General features: G+C 45.3%; 2 protein-coding genes across 3 annotated transcripts; both read left to right on the top strand.

The window, feature by feature from the left end:
* The first annotated feature begins 8,902 nt into the window (after positions 1-8,902).
* On the top strand, positions 8,903-9,505 carry LOC122624632. The gene has a single exon (XM_043804291.1). It carries the CDS (start codon positions 8,990-8,992, stop codon positions 9,440-9,442), a length of 453 nt encoding a protein of 150 aa, XP_043660226.1. The 5' UTR covers positions 8,903-8,989; the 3' UTR covers positions 9,443-9,505.
* Positions 9,506-11,510: 2,005 nt separating this feature from the next.
* LOC122624046 lies at positions 11,511-13,865 on the top strand. 2 transcript variants are annotated; one of them, XM_043803475.1, is made up of 2 exons: positions 12,319-12,522; positions 12,600-13,865. In XM_043803475.1, the coding sequence occupies exons 1-2, from the start codon at positions 12,460-12,462 to the stop codon at positions 13,314-13,316; spliced, it is 780 nt and encodes a 259-aa protein (XP_043659410.1). In that variant the 5' UTR covers positions 12,319-12,459; the 3' UTR covers positions 13,317-13,865. The 2 variants fall into 2 exon arrangements, with proteins under 2 accessions (XP_043659409.1, XP_043659410.1); XM_043803474.1 differs by having other exon boundaries at positions 11,511-13,865.
* Positions 13,866-15,470: the final 1,605 nt, after the last annotated feature.

Genomic DNA, 15,470 nt, shown 5'->3' with positions numbered 1-15,470 from the left:
AGCATACGCAACATCAAATTGCTGACCGCACACACAGACGGAATGGCTTGAATGGGTATTCAATCGCATCGACTGTGCAACAATTGAAGCGGTTTTAAAATAAACGAATGCGGCTTATTACGCACATGTAGACCACCCCCTCATCCACCCGCTTGATCACCACCACTGCCATACGCACATTGAAATAAATGTCAAATTGAAATTGACATGCTGTGGCGAGGGAGGCTACGGTCCAGCAGAGAAGCCCTCGCGTAGGTGTGACGCATTGCGTCCCTGGGCTCATCCGGATCCGGCTGCGGATGCGGCTGCCATGGTCAGATTTTCACACTGTGACCAATTAAAATTGGATTAGCCTAACCGAAGTTCAGTGAACTTTCTGCATGTTTCAGCGTGGAAAAGCTTAGTTAACATCTTCATTAAGTCACCCAATACAACTATAACATTATGGGTAGCGCATTTTTCCATCAAAGATGAGTAATTACTTTGCCGTTATAACTCCCCAAGAATATTAAGGCAGCCGAAAAACCAAAACCACTTGAATATAAGTCAACCGAAATCGATGGTCTGCCTCTTCCAAGAACAAAACCCTTATCAAAGTGTCGTTTGCGATTTTGACGTCACCTGGCGGGATTTGGGGGCTTGGACTTGGCCCCAAGCACTTCCGCTTAAAGACTCTGCCATTCTTTGATCAGCGCGTTGCTAATAAGATTTTAAAGGGCATTTATGGAAACAAAGGAGCCAGAGAGGGGCAGAAATCAAGTGAAAAATGGTAAATGGGAAATGGAAAATAGCAAAAGGGGGGCATGGTGAGACGGGTCTAATTTTATTAATGTTGCCAATTTTCAACGGGTGGTACGTAGGGGGGTTACAGGTAAGTGCCCCAGGGGGATGGAAAAAGAAAAAAGAGGGGTTGGTTGTAGCAATAAATGTGCTGCTTACGCGCGCAATTAAATATGAAATATTTAAGAGCTGGCACGGTTCCTTAGCTCTTAGCTGGTACTTTCGCCCCTCGCTGGAAAAGCTGGCGGAAAAAGTTATGGGGAGTGTGGAAAGCGGGTTCTTAGGGTGGCGGCTAATTAATAATTTTTAGGCAATTCAGCAGAATGCTGGGGCTAAGGGCTTCGAAACTCAGGTGGCAAAAACTTCGACGCAACTTGACTTGACTTGATTAAGTTGCTTTTTAATGAAGTTCAAAGTGATTTTACTTGCAATTAATACACCTCACCCTAGCAGGTGTCTTTCATTTTCCAATCCCTCTAGCGCTTTCCCCCATTTACCCCACACCCACAATGATTGATGACCGGAAAAGCATCCTGATGCGTGGTGGAAAACTTTGTCTATGGCTAAACTATTTCCGGGATTCGATCAGGCGGCTCCAATCAGAAATCACATAGGATGGTGGGCAAAATTAAATAAAATATGGTATACATTATTGTGAATGAAAAAGGTTGTTCGGTTTCAACTGGCGACTAGTCAAAGAATAACGCCTCTTGTGATGGACAAATTCAGCTGTCAGTGGTCTGATTAATCGCCGGATGTCGTCAGGACGAACAATGCCCACTCATTGCGAAGGATAACACTTATCCTTAACAACAACTAATTGGAGCTGCAGCAAATGGCTCCAATTCCAAAAGAATGGATGCGGGATCACGGCAAATCCCCATAGAGCATATAAATAACCATAAATGCCGAGCAACTAAACCAACCCAGCAGCAAATTTTTGCGGTTGAGTTTCTTTCCTGGCCAAGAGCTCTTTGCAAAAACATCGAGTGCCCGACAATTATTTACACTCGAAAGTTTTGCCAAGTTGGCCGAGCACAAATGAAGTTGCAACTGCTGTAGATGTAGATGTAGATGCCAGGATACTCCAGGAGATGCCGGTAGATGTCAGGACATGCGAGCATGTGTATTCGCCAAAAGGGGACACGAGTTATTCGCAGGTGGATCAGGTGGCGCAGGTGGGGAAAGGCATGGCAAGACGGGATGCGGCTAGCGACGAGGGCGAGAATTATGCAACTGCTGTGCTGGGGAAGCCACAGGACGGCACTTCTTGTTGTCAACCTGGCTCCAACTCCAAGTCCACTTCTTCGAACTCCGGCGCTCTTTCTGCGCTCCCTGCTGCTCCCGTTGTCCTTGCAGACAATTAAGCAAGGACAATGCACCGCACAGGCTTTGTAAAAGCTCATGCATGCACACTGGCATCGTTGGTCTGCAAAATCTACACACGAAGAAAATTAACTCTCATATGATATCCATCAATCGTGTGCAACTAACTACCTACCTCCCCTTCATTTATAGAGAATACAAAATTGCAAATAAAGCTGCCCCACCATCTATCCTCAAGCACTTAATGACATCACGTATATACATATGTATCAAATAAATATTAAAAAAAATCTTTTTCTCTCTGCACGAACCACACCTGGGCTCCTTCTCCGTCCGGATGTGTTAAGCCGTAGAGCCGGGGAAGTTCATTGCCGAAACTTTCTGTCCATGCAGGAAGTTCCATCCGTCCGTTCCTCTGAAGCCATGAACGCAATTTGCCTGTCAGTGGCTCAGTGCGTTTTGCCTGTGGCAAATTACAAAGCATACCATGATTTACCTAATTGCGCCACTGCATCTCCTGGTAACACCACCCAAGTATCATTGCCTTTTGTTATCCTTTTTTCTGGGCCCTCGATCGGGGAGCAAGGGTTGCTGCAGAATTCGCGCTGCCGTAGGAGTCAACTTTGGAAGTCCAACAAGAGATCTTATCCCAAAATTAGAAAATACTTTCATTTAAATTTCGTTTAAAGTCGAGTATGAACCCATTTCAGTTTTCATTTTACTAAAGATGCAAGAACACAATATAAAATCAGTTCTGTGATTGCGTACTCTCCCTTTCGTCCCATGGCTTTGATTGTGGCCCAATTTTTGCAGCCATGACAAATGCCCAACAATTACAAAATTGCCCGCACACAACCACACACATACACACAATTTGGCAAACAAAATTTACAAAATTTTTCAAACCATATCCACCCACACACACACACACACACACACATGGCGACGGGGTAAAATTGAGTAAATTTGCAGTCGCTTTTTTCTCGCTTCTCGTGGTTCCAGCTGGGGCTCGACTTCATTTGCCATACAGCCGAAATTCATGAGCATGCTCGACTGGGGGTCAACTATGACCACCCAGTACCCCCATGCAGTACCCTGCACCACCCTGGACCGTCCACTGCGCCACATCCCACGACCATGTTGATGATGATGGCCATGGCGATGGCAATGATGACAACATGTGTGCCTAAGCGTCGACTATAAACTGCGTTGGAAGGACCAAATGGAAGGACGCAGGACGACCGGACATCGCGGTGGGCGTTGTTGGATTGTGGGCGGGTGGTGCTGGAGAGGGTTGATTACTGCACTAGTGGGGCGGTTAGGGTTAAGTGTCACAACATGCCATTTAAAATGGGCGGATGGGCGTGGCCAGCTGGTTGATAAGCGAGATGAGCGAACACTTTGCTAACACCATGAATTTGAGTATATATGTATACGTACATAGGTAGGCCTGACATAATACAACACGTTTGTTTTTATAAAGCCCTGAATTAAATAATTTAGCAACAATGCAAAAAAATGCTTCATAATATGTTTATTAATTCCAGGAAATCCACAACCATTTCTAAAGAATTCTGTTGCAAGAAAAAAACATACATTTTTCGACTAGTTTTTATACCTAATAGTTCCACTTTTATTTGTATGAACACTTTTATTGAACAAAAACTGGACAATAGGATCAACGAAGTGGAATGAATCGAGCTAAACCACGAGGCCATTTCGCCCAGTCTCCTTACGTCTGGCCTTCTGTTTATTCCCTTTTTATAAACATTATGAAATTATTGCTGTCGCAGGCAACATCAGCCACTAAACCCTATTCGCAACCCCTATCCATGCGAAGATAGCAACAGTGTGTCTGCCCACTTAAACATCGCTCCCGTTCACTGTCCTCCTCCTCCTCCCACCGCCCACGACCACGCCCATTGTTACACGCTGTATGCAATCAGCCACATGCAGTGATTGTCCACTTTGGCTGGCCATGTGCGATATGTTGAGGAGCCACTGTGGCAGCCGGAGGCATCCATTGAACCGCAGCCATCGGAACCGCCCAATAAACAGCATGATGGCGGGAATGGGGGATTGGGGGAATAGGGGGAATGGGGGAATAGATGAGGGTTAGGGCGCTCGACGTTTATCCAGGACGAAGGAGGACCAAACAGAACGGCCGGGCCGGGCAGGGCATGCAAATCGATTGATGTTGATTAGCATAAATTGTCTGGACCGCATTGTGCAATGAATAATTTTGGTGGCGCTGACGTGCCACGCCCCCGCACGTCGCTGGGTGGTGGGCGATGGGCGATGGGCGGTTGAGTAGTGCTTTTGTGCACCGCTTGCAATTTTGTGCGCCCTAATGCAATTTTGTTTTGCTTAATTTGATAGGCGTTGTCAGCTGAGCTGCCAGCCTGACAATGTGTCCACCTAACAGGAGCAACAATGGCAAAATTGCACACCAGCAACATGCAACATGATGCACGCAGCAGCAGCAACTAAGGGCCCGGGTGATTGGATGTGCTTTGGGTGTGTTTGCTGCAGGCCTTGCCAAGCAGCCGATGTGTGAGTTGTGAGGGCTCCTACTCAGGCTATTAACCACTGTGTTTCGGGTGTCGGCCAGACAGATACTACCAAAATAAACGGTATAGATAGTAGACATTGGATAAGCAAAAATAGCTTAGCTTAGCTTGAATGCACTTAACTATGCTCTCTGTCTTTATGATTAAACACTTCCTCAATGGCCAGAAGGCTCGCTTCGTTGGGAATTGCATTATTATGTTTTTTGATTATTACACTATTGGTTGTTACGTATCTTGTATACTGATTAATAACCAAAATTCGATGGCGAACAATACGAACGAAATATATCCAGAAGAAACTCTCTCAAACTGCTGCACACGACTAGCGAAATTCGTTTATTGTCCAATTTTCTTATTACCAACTGCCATACAAACTGCTTCAATGGCATTTCTTCGCCGCTAAAATGCCCCGAAAAACAAATGTGATACATTCAATGTGCATGCAAACAACACATTTGGGCTGGATGGGCTGTGCTGTGCTGGAGCATGCGGTGCCAAAGTTTCGCATCGAAACATCTTTAAGCGGCGAAACTTTTCTCATAACATGCGGGCACTCACACTCGCACAACAACAATGGCAATGGCAGCGGTACACGAATATAGCACCACCCAGCCGCACACGCCCTACGGCGAAATCTTATCAAACTGACATCATTTTCATTATGTTTTGCACTTGCACAGCTTCGACTAATGTGTGTGTGTGTGGCTGTGTGTGTGTTGGTGCCAGGCTGTGGCAGAGTCCTTTGAGCTCGAGGTCCCCAGTCCTGAGATGGTAATATGTCCTTCTGCTTCACTTTGTTTCTGCCACACTTGGCGGAATAACGCAACAGTTTTCATACTCACAGCTAGTGTTATATTGGGTAAATGTAAAAACTAATGGAATCGAATTTTAGAAGGTGAATGTGAGCTTCGATTGAATACTGCTGCATAAACGTAAGAATGTAACAGTCATGCAGCGAGTTTTTCCGAGTGTATTTTGCGTCAAATTATAGGCAATTCGGTACGGAATCTCCGCACACGCGATACGCATTACACACACATGTGAGCCCGCCTTGAGTGCGTGAGTGCTAATCTGGCCCGCCAATAACTGCAAATTAGATTAGCAACGCCTCGAGGGTGGAGCTGGACTCGAACTCGCTGTTCCTCTCCCCCATCGACAGCTGACCGTCCATATATCCATATCGAAATCGACGTGCAGCCAACAGCAATCCAGCAACTTGACCATCGCGTGTGGCGTTGATAAATCTCGACCAGCAAGAGGACAAGGCGAAACCCAAAACCCGAATGCCCAATCCCCGATCCCCACTCAATCCAATCCAATACAATCCCCGGATGCCAATATGTATTACGACAGGGGGACTGGCCATTTGTTTGGCATCCCATCGCGAGACGAAACTAATAAAAATCATAAAAAGTTTTCCGCTTAGCGTTCCCATTAAGATGCCCCCTCGAAGATTGTTATTATTATTATTTGAGTGTGCCTCTGCTCTGTCCTTGGCTCACTTTCACTTTCACTCTTACTTTCACTTCTTCTACACGTACTTTCACCTACCCGCGCGATAATGTTTCCACACTGAAAATTAACTTAACTACCTACTAAAGAAGGGCAATTCGGTACGAGCTTTAGGAGCCAACTTTGGGATCGTTTTCACCGGCGAAAACTTGGCGGATGGCGAATAGTATGCGTCATGTTTACGATTCGCCTGTATTTGCAAATATTTACCCACTTACATCACGCTTTTATTTAACTTGGCAAAGAACATTTTGTGAGAAAATTATGTGTGCTCGTAAGCCCTAATCGTCTTAAAAAGTGCCAAATAGCTAGTAAAAACGATTCTTAATTTGGATAGAAGCTATCAAAACTAATGCTCTTTAAAATGGAATTAAACAAATATTTTTGGACTAATTTTACTAAGTTTTGAATGAATAGAAAATATAGTTATGCTAAGGGGTAAGACAGCACAACATTAGGACAATGTTATCATTTTTGGGTAGAATCACTTCCAACTTTCTCCCTCACGTCGATAACTCACTGTATACTTTATTACCCGTCGCTTTTGAATGGCAAAACTTCCGCTGGTGATGGCGTTGAATGGAATTGCTGACGCCAGCGACGCCGCTTTGCCAATGGACAATGTCCAGTTGCCATATAGTAGTACATAGCACATGGCACATGGCACTTACTCACCGACCAGCGGGTAAATGACGCCCAGTCACTTATTCGCATCGCTGGCCAGGAGGATAAGGGGCGGAGGCTATATCGTTGTCCCGCTAATCGTAAAATAAATTATTTTCCATGTGTGCGCTACTCGCCTGATTCGGAGTCATAATTCTTGCATCACTCCTCTCCCCCACTAATGGAGCATAAAAGTTTCAGTTAATTGCATGAGTGAGAAAAGAGCACTGGGAAAAATGTGTGATAAAGTTATTTAGCCAGCTGTCTTTTCCCCGAAGTTACTGAATATTATACCCAACATTTCCAACTAATTAACACTGCACTAATATTAATCTTAAATTGTCTTTTTTCCAGATTTCAATTTTTATTCTCCCGAATTAAGTACTAACGAAGTGTGTACTTTGTTTCCGTGTCATATGATGAGATTTTTAGGGGGATAAACTTTTCCAGCCACAACTGGCTGGCTTTAATTGTTACTAGTCGCATTTGGAGCCCGGCCTAATCACTGGCGCCGGATTAGTCAAACTTGCAGCCACTGGACGTGGGCGGTCGGATAGTTGGGTGGTTGGGTGGCTGGATGGCTGGGTGGCTGGGTAGTTCAGTGGTGTCCAAGTGCTGAAATGTGTAGCGCTTGCCAACGCTGTCAGTCATAATTAACACTCAGCTGCAGCTCCAGCTTTGAGTTCAGTTTTTGCTTTGGAGTCGGAGTTTCAATGGGTGGAAAATAATATGAAACCGAAATGGATGTGAAACAAAAGTTAGCTTCGTTCCAACTGCTCAAAGTTGCTAATCAAGCTTGACAGCTGCTAAGGGGAATATGGAGATCTTGATTGGGTTCCAGTACAAGTCAGCCATGTACAGATGCACTGGGAATATATATATATATATATTATCAGTTGGAACTCGTATCAAATAATAAGCATCCGAAGGAAATATTTTATAAGTTATAAAACCAAAAGGAAGTTACATGCTTGCATTAAGTTAAACGATGCATTTTTTTGTTTGAGGCAAATTTAATCCCAAATTTTCACTGTGTACCTCGTACCTGCTGCCGTCAGTTCTCGCAGCATCTGATGGTGTAATTAAGAATGCAACGCACTTTGAGATACATAGAGTTAGCGAACAGCGGTTTTGCGGATGGTAAACTCATTAGCCACCCCTCGCGGCCAGATAAATGCGATTTGCAATCGCGGAGATTTTAATCGGGTTGCGGTTATTGTGTTATGCCTTGCCCAACCATCCAATCCATATCCAACCATCCATTTCACTAAAAATGTTCTGCTATCTTAAATTCCAAGCGACACGTGCCAGACACAACAACAGTAACAACAAATTACACTAACAATGATGCGATGGACCTCCCCCCTTCGAATGCCATGCAAATTTGAAGCGCCTGACGCAGTTCCTTCTTTGTGTCTATGGCGTCATCGGCTCTACTTTGAGTCCCCCGCATTTGTACTTGATTACCCATACATACACTTTCTCGCAGCATCCGCATCCACACTGCCATCCACATCCACGTCCACATCCGCAGCGGCAGTAGCAACTTTAACTGTAAATCGATATTCAGACAGTCTGCCTGTCTGCCCCCTGCCAACAATCTTGTCCTGCCCTCCGACCTCTGACTAACTTACTGTCTGAACACCAAAGTCGGTGGTTGCGACTTACAGATACTTGATGCCTATGCTTATTACGGATTCCTAGACCAACTAGTCTGTAGTGTTTTTGAAACTCTACTCACTGTTCAATTATGGTAATGAAGAATTGAAGAATTTATTGGTTACTTTATTTAAAAGGAAACAAACAGCAGGGTTTGCTACTAAAGCAACTAACTGAATAAATTAATTAGAACATTGAGAGTTTAAGCCTGAGTATACTTATTGTTGAATGCTTTTGCCGTTTAATTTAAGGTATCTAGAGTCAGACAAAGAAAATCGCTTTGAAGGGTTGTCTCTGTAATTAATATTAGAAGTGGAGGAAACAAAATATTTTCCATCATCATAAATGAGACAATAAAATAAAGGTTTCAAGAGTTTCAGACGATTTAGAAGTCGTTGCTTTATGTGTCACAGTAACACACATTTGTAGTTTTATATTTAGGCCGGGACTCTTTCCGCCCAGAGCCCACAGATCCCAGGATGTTGCACAGCAGCTACAATCGAGCACCACGTCGTAAACTTATTCCGAATTTGTTTAGCAACATCCTTCAGGTGATCGCCGATGCCGACCATCCGCTTACCGAACCGGAGATCATGGAGGCTGTCGCCGATCGGCTGGATCGCAGCGACGAGGAGCTGAAGCGCCAGATCACGGTTAGCCTCCACGACGCCCTAATCTACGGCTATCTGCGAGTGAAGAACTATCGTTACTCGATAGTTCCAAGTCGCCTGGACCCGGACGAACATCCAGACCATAATGAGCCCAGTTCCTCAATCACCGCCGCCCCGGAACATAATAGGGTGCAGGAGAGGATCTCGAGTCAAACAAGTGCTGCCATGGATGACAGGCAGGATCGGGATGAAGAACTCACACCCAAAAGCGCTCAGGCGTTGAAGAGGGTAAATGCTGAGCCACAAGAGCAAACTAATTGATAAAAGAAATTTCAAATGTAAACTCTTATTGAATTTAACAAAAATTAAATAATACCAACCTAATGGAACATATTTATATACATATGTGCAGGCGGCTTGCTAAGCCAGATGAATTTTTATTTGAGGTAAATGCACTTGCGACTTTGAAGAACACTATAACGAGCGAATCAACTTGCTGTTGGTAATAAATCCTCCAAGTAATCCCCAATTAGTTTAGCAGATCCTTTGGCCGGTAAGCTAAGCCAGCAAACGACTGCAGGATGGCCTCATGGCCTGATGGCCTGATGGCCGGTGCGGTCCGTTAAGTCCACTCCTTCCAGCTGATCGACGTGCGGCGAAGGCAATCCCTGAATCTCAGACGACTTGTGTGCCAGCTGCATTGGGGCCCCACTGGCTCCCCGACTGCCTGCCAGCAGCTAAACGGGCTAATTGAAATGCAACTCGAAGGCAGAATGCCCGATGCCCCATGTCTAAGGCTTGACCAAACCCCTCTGAGGTGTGATGCTGGCATTTGAGAGCCTTAAGCTTGCGGGCATATCAACAAGGATACGTTGACTAAGACGGGCGACCTCAATCGCGTCCTTTGTGTTTGATGTGGTGTCAGCTTCGGGCGCAAATCATTTACCTTCCCCCCCTGATGATATATACCAATGTGTGTGCAGTACATATGTATGCTTCAGTTCGGTTTGATTAGTGATGTGAAAATAATAAGTGAAAATAAACTAACACTAATAAATAAAGTATATATTATTACCTAACAATGTTGCATGTGATATTTTGTGATAATTTTTTTGTCTTTTTCAAATCAGCATGCATCATTGTTTTAGCATCCCTAGCCGAATATGCGGAGCTATTAGTTCCCGACTGAATAAGCGATTGTGTGTGAGCCACTGTTTGAGTTCACTGATTGTTGCGACACCAACTAGCATTAAAAGGGTCCAAACAGAATCTGGCCATGGTCCTCTATGCCATCCCCATTAATTCCACGTCCCCGAGGGAGGTGGAAGTCACTGCGCTTGGGGTTTAGTCACGCTTATGTCCTTGGCATTACGTCTCTGTCGCACTACCTCCGTTTTCATGTGTGATAATACCTGTTTTGTCTTTGGGAGCTCGGAGCTTCGAGAGGTCCTAGGTACCTAGGTTCCTAGCTCCGACTACGTTGTTTTCACGCCCGTTGAACGGGGCAAGCTAGCGTGAGGCGAGCACATTACAATGATGCAGCACCACCAACTCTTTCTCCGGAACTCCCAACTCCCCCATCTCTTGTGCAACTCATTTAGTAACTTGTGTGCGCGTACACACACATGTGTGTGTGCAGAATGCTGTGTCCTCTGGACTCAGTGTTTAGTCCAGTCAACTGGCTTTACTCAGCTAAATTAGATTTTGTGGTGCGTAATTTGAAAATTGTGAAATTACCCAACACTGCGGAGTAGTCGAGAGGAATAATGGAGAAGTGACGTGGCACATTAACACCCAACGATGCCAACTGGTTATTCATTGAGGGTCGCTCACTAATGCCGGATTATCCCCACTGAGCTCTCTTAGAACCCCCAAAAAACACACCAAATTAGTGCAATCCAATTTCCAGAGCCCCAAAATACGGAAGAGCAACCCTTGAGCAAGATTGCCCATAATTCAAGAACGAAATCCAATTCTTGTGATTTTCGCACCTCATCACAAAGACTAAACAAGCCTGGAGCGCTTCCCTTGTTCATTTGTTTATGGCATAACTTTTGGGTCCTCGGTGGCATATTGTTTTACATGTTGCTCTGTTGGATAAACGGATTCGGCTTGTTTTGGCCTGCGGAAAAGTCGTCCTTTTTGGGTCGAAAGCGGCCCAAGCAAAAACTGGAACCCCAAAATTGTTATGTTGCTTGAGGTTTTCCGTTTATTCCATTATTTATGTACTGCACACGTTTAGGCTGCGTATTCCACCGCATAAAGCGATTTTCTGTTACTTTTTGGGAACAGAGAAATTTAAATTTATGTTAAATATATTTTAAAAAAAAAAATAATAATTAGCAAGTAGGCAGAGATTTTTGCGTGTACGTTACTTGACTTAGAGCCTTCTATAGATATACATAACACATACACCCTTCATTCGATCGGCAAAATTTATCTTTCGGCAGCATACTAAAAACTGTTGTAAATTAACGTATCTGTACCGTGTTCTCCTGTTGGGTTATTGGTCCCAAGTGTATAGACTGCCCGTTTTCCGGTTTTCCTCCAGACTGTAACAAGATAACCACAGAAAAGCCCAACAAAGCCGCTAAAAAAATATTAAAATAATAACCCCGAGAATTATCATCAAATACATCAGTCCCCGAGCCGCATCTGTAAGCGCTGTTCAGTAATTCACGCCTTTGGGAACATCTATCGTGGCAGACGACGACCAATGGAGAATTTGCAATTAACGCTCGGCGATTTGCCCCAGCAAGTATTGGCTGCACGGCACAGCATGATTCTGGGCCAAAAATTGGCTGGAGCACTTGGTGAGCCACAGCATCACCATCAGCATCATCACCACCTGAATCACCAACTGAACCAGCTCAATCAGTTGAGCCACTTGAATCAGTTCCATCAGTTAAATCATTTGAATCAATTGAGTCAGCTACACCAACATCTACACCATCAGCTTAATATCTCTTCGGGCCTGAATTTGAATTTGGGTCTCGGCAATAAGATGCAGTACCTCAGCCACCGAATGCAAATGGGTCTTGGTCTTGATGTGGATCTGGATCTGGGAGTAAATTTGGACTTGAATCCGGAGGGCAGTATTACCAATAGTACCAGCACTACCAGCAGTACAAGCAGCACCAGCAGTACCAGCAGTACCAGCAGCACCAGCACGTGCAGCGATCAGGGGCAAGGACATGGATCTGGGATTGGACTTGGTGACCCAAAGCGGACTCAAGGCCAAGTCCACTACGCCCATGACCCTGCCCAGGATAATGGCGATTCACCGAATGTCAAGAGTTGTAATGAATTGAGCAGCCCTCAAATAGAGAGCAATATGAATGAGGCGGATTTCCCAACGGTTTCCGAGTCTTCATCAGCGGAGATGGACAAGGGGGAGAAGGGTAAGGAGGAGGAACTTAAAGAGAAGGAGGATGTTAAAGAGGTTAAAGATAAGGAGGATAACGAGGACGTTTTCCAGAAACTGCAGCCGTCTGCATCTATGTTGTTGAAGGCAGCCAACTCTAAGCTAAATGCCAATGCCACTGTTTACACGATGCCTGCTAAAGTGGAGACCCTTTATGACGGACGACTCTTGCCCCAACCAAGTCCCAGTGCAACCTCGCAGGGCACTGGGGACTTTCGCCTCAATGCCGAGGCTGCTGTATTCAAGCCATCTTTGCTGGGCATTGGCTCGTTGGTTGCGCCGGTGGTTCCGCAACCACTACTTCCAGTGGTTTCGCTACCACTACTTCCTGCGGTATCGCAACAGTTGCTATCGGCCATTTCACAGCCTCTACTGCCGACACCGCATCTGCTGAGCCACGAGATGTCAGCCCAAGGTTTTCAGCCACTGCAGCGGCTCGGCACTAAGCAAAATGCCCGCTGGCGCAAACAACCGCTTCCGGACCTATTCAACGCTGTCATCACACTGGTGAGGGAACTCTCGCGATCGGTAAGCTATCCGGAGATCATAAACTCCCTAGCTCAGAGACTCCAGCGACCAGCGGTGGAACTGAAGCGCCATGTACCGCATACACTGCATGCCGCCGTTAACAATGGTTATTTGAAGAAGGAGGGCAATCGCTATTCCCTGGTCTCTGAAGTGGAACAGGCTGAGATCTGGCGGCGCAACCACGAGGCTGCCATTCGGACCAAGGAGCTAGAGAAGGAGCCATTATCCTGGCGCAAGCGTTAGTGTATGGAAGGAAACCCAATCTGCATGCCAGTCTTGTTACAGCACCTGCATGTTTCAACTACGTTTACAACCTGGCATGTACACGCCGCATCCCGCATCCGGCATCCCGCATCTTCACCATCGCATTTCGTATTCTTCGGCTTCATACATTTTATAATTAAGCTTGCACAGCACTCGCGGCTGTGAGCATGTAGTCCTGTGAGTTGCACAACCCAGAGCCCCGAGTCCTGTGCCGCCGACCAGCCCTGCAAATTGGTTTTACTATACGTGACCTATGTCTGCGAAACAGCGATCGGTGTGATCCTCGATACGTGGCCTGTGCTTAAAGACACGTAATCTTCGATCCGCGATCGACGGCGAGAAAAATAAGTCACGGTGACAAATGTATATATTGTATACAAGTCCAATGGGGACGGTTTAGTCGATATGCTGCCTCCAGAGGATATTTCGTTGCCTGATGTTCCCTTTTAGCGTTTAAACAATCAAGTTTTTCTGGTTCAGCGCTTTATTATTGCTAGCTATTCGGGTAAATAAAATTTTAGTTATTCATCAAACTTTTATATTGGGGGGAATGGGAAACAAATGGTTTCCGCAAATTGGTACATCCAATTAAAGAATTCGCGTGGACTGCTACCTAAGACCTAAACAGTTATAAATCAAATATTTACATTTAATTTTACTCTCGCATTTTGTATTTGATTGGCCTGCTGCTGCTCACTGAAATCGTACAATGGCCATTAAATTTCTGCTTTCAACTTTGTGTTTATTAATTTAGTCAGTCGTCCATCCATCTCTCAGTCAGTCAGTCAGTCATTTAGGCGGTCGGCGGTTGTTCCGATCTGTACAGTTAACTAGCTATTGTGTGCAGAGTGGCGAGTATCTAGAGCTCATCATGATTGTTTTGTAATTGAAATGCGACAATGCGAGGCCAACAAGGAGGATGAAGATGGTTGATGGTGAGTGATGGTGGATGGTAGATAGAGGATGCCGTCTCCCTGTATGCAAGGACAATAACAACAGCAGCCACGGCAAGGATGAAAGGCTGTGGGCGGAGGGTGGCACGGAGGAGGAGGACGACGAGTGAATGCCAACTCAACTAACAATTTGCTTCAATTATAAAAAGCGTCGCGACAAAGTGGCGCCAAGCAAGCGACGGGTGGGGACGAGTGGGTGGTTGCATTGGGGCATGAATGTGATGCTGTGATGTTGCTCTGGTTGTTGTTGTTGCTTTTGCCTTTGCCTTACTGTTGCTGTTGATGAAATGGGTAAACAGTGGACAGAGTGGCCCGGGGGTACGGCCTGGTAATCAGCATGGCGACGCACTGCTCCTTTGAGCCCTGAACTGCCTCCTTCTCCAAGAGAAGCGGCTCTGTGCTGGCAACTAAAGATCGCAAAAGACTGGAAACCGATATTTAAAATGCATTCAATTTTAGCGTGTACATTTTGTGATTGTAAGTTGGCCCTTTAAATGAAAAGGACCAACATTTGACCGATTTTGGAGTTGACAACTTGTAAAATATTTACAATTTAGCTAGAAAATAGTCAAATGGGCAATTCTCTCGAGTAGAGAGGAAAAGAGAGTCAACGACTCTGCGTCGCAGCTGTCCTCGACCGGAATGAAAGTGGAACTGGAACTGGAGCATCGAGGAGCCTCCTCTGGCGTCAACCTCAAACCATTCTTGCCAGCTTTGTCTGTGTATATGGTCATCAACTTATTTGCATGCTGCAACTCTGGGCCTTGTCATAATTGTATTTTGTTGCCGCCAGTCAGGGATCAGCACTTCGATATGCCAGGGTCCTGTCCAAAGTTTGTTGCTTCAACGCCATTGCCACCGAACCGAACCTGTTGACTCTTTTTCCGACTGGAGGAGCAGACAGATGACAGCAATACGGAGAGCCAGGAACTTAACGTGCCCAGCAGGGAGATGATTTACTGAGCTCGTGTGATTCATAAATATTTCTTCCCAACGCTGGCTCAGGAATCCCGGTGTCCATTGTCCTTTTGCCCTGTTGTAACTGTGCAGTGAGGGAAAAGCCGATAAATTGGGTACTCAATTAGACCAGAATGCATTTTGAATGAAAACCACATTTGAAAATATTGATATCGATTTTTTCCAATGAGGGTATGTAACCCTTATCAAAAATAAAAAATGT

Source organism: Drosophila teissieri, chromosome X (assembly GCF_016746235.2).
Source record: "Drosophila teissieri strain GT53w chromosome X, Prin_Dtei_1.1, whole genome shotgun sequence".
In the NCBI taxonomy this organism is placed as follows: Eukaryota; Metazoa; Arthropoda; class Insecta; order Diptera; family Drosophilidae; genus Drosophila; species Drosophila teissieri.
This window is presented reverse-complemented; position numbering and strand designations above follow the sequence as displayed.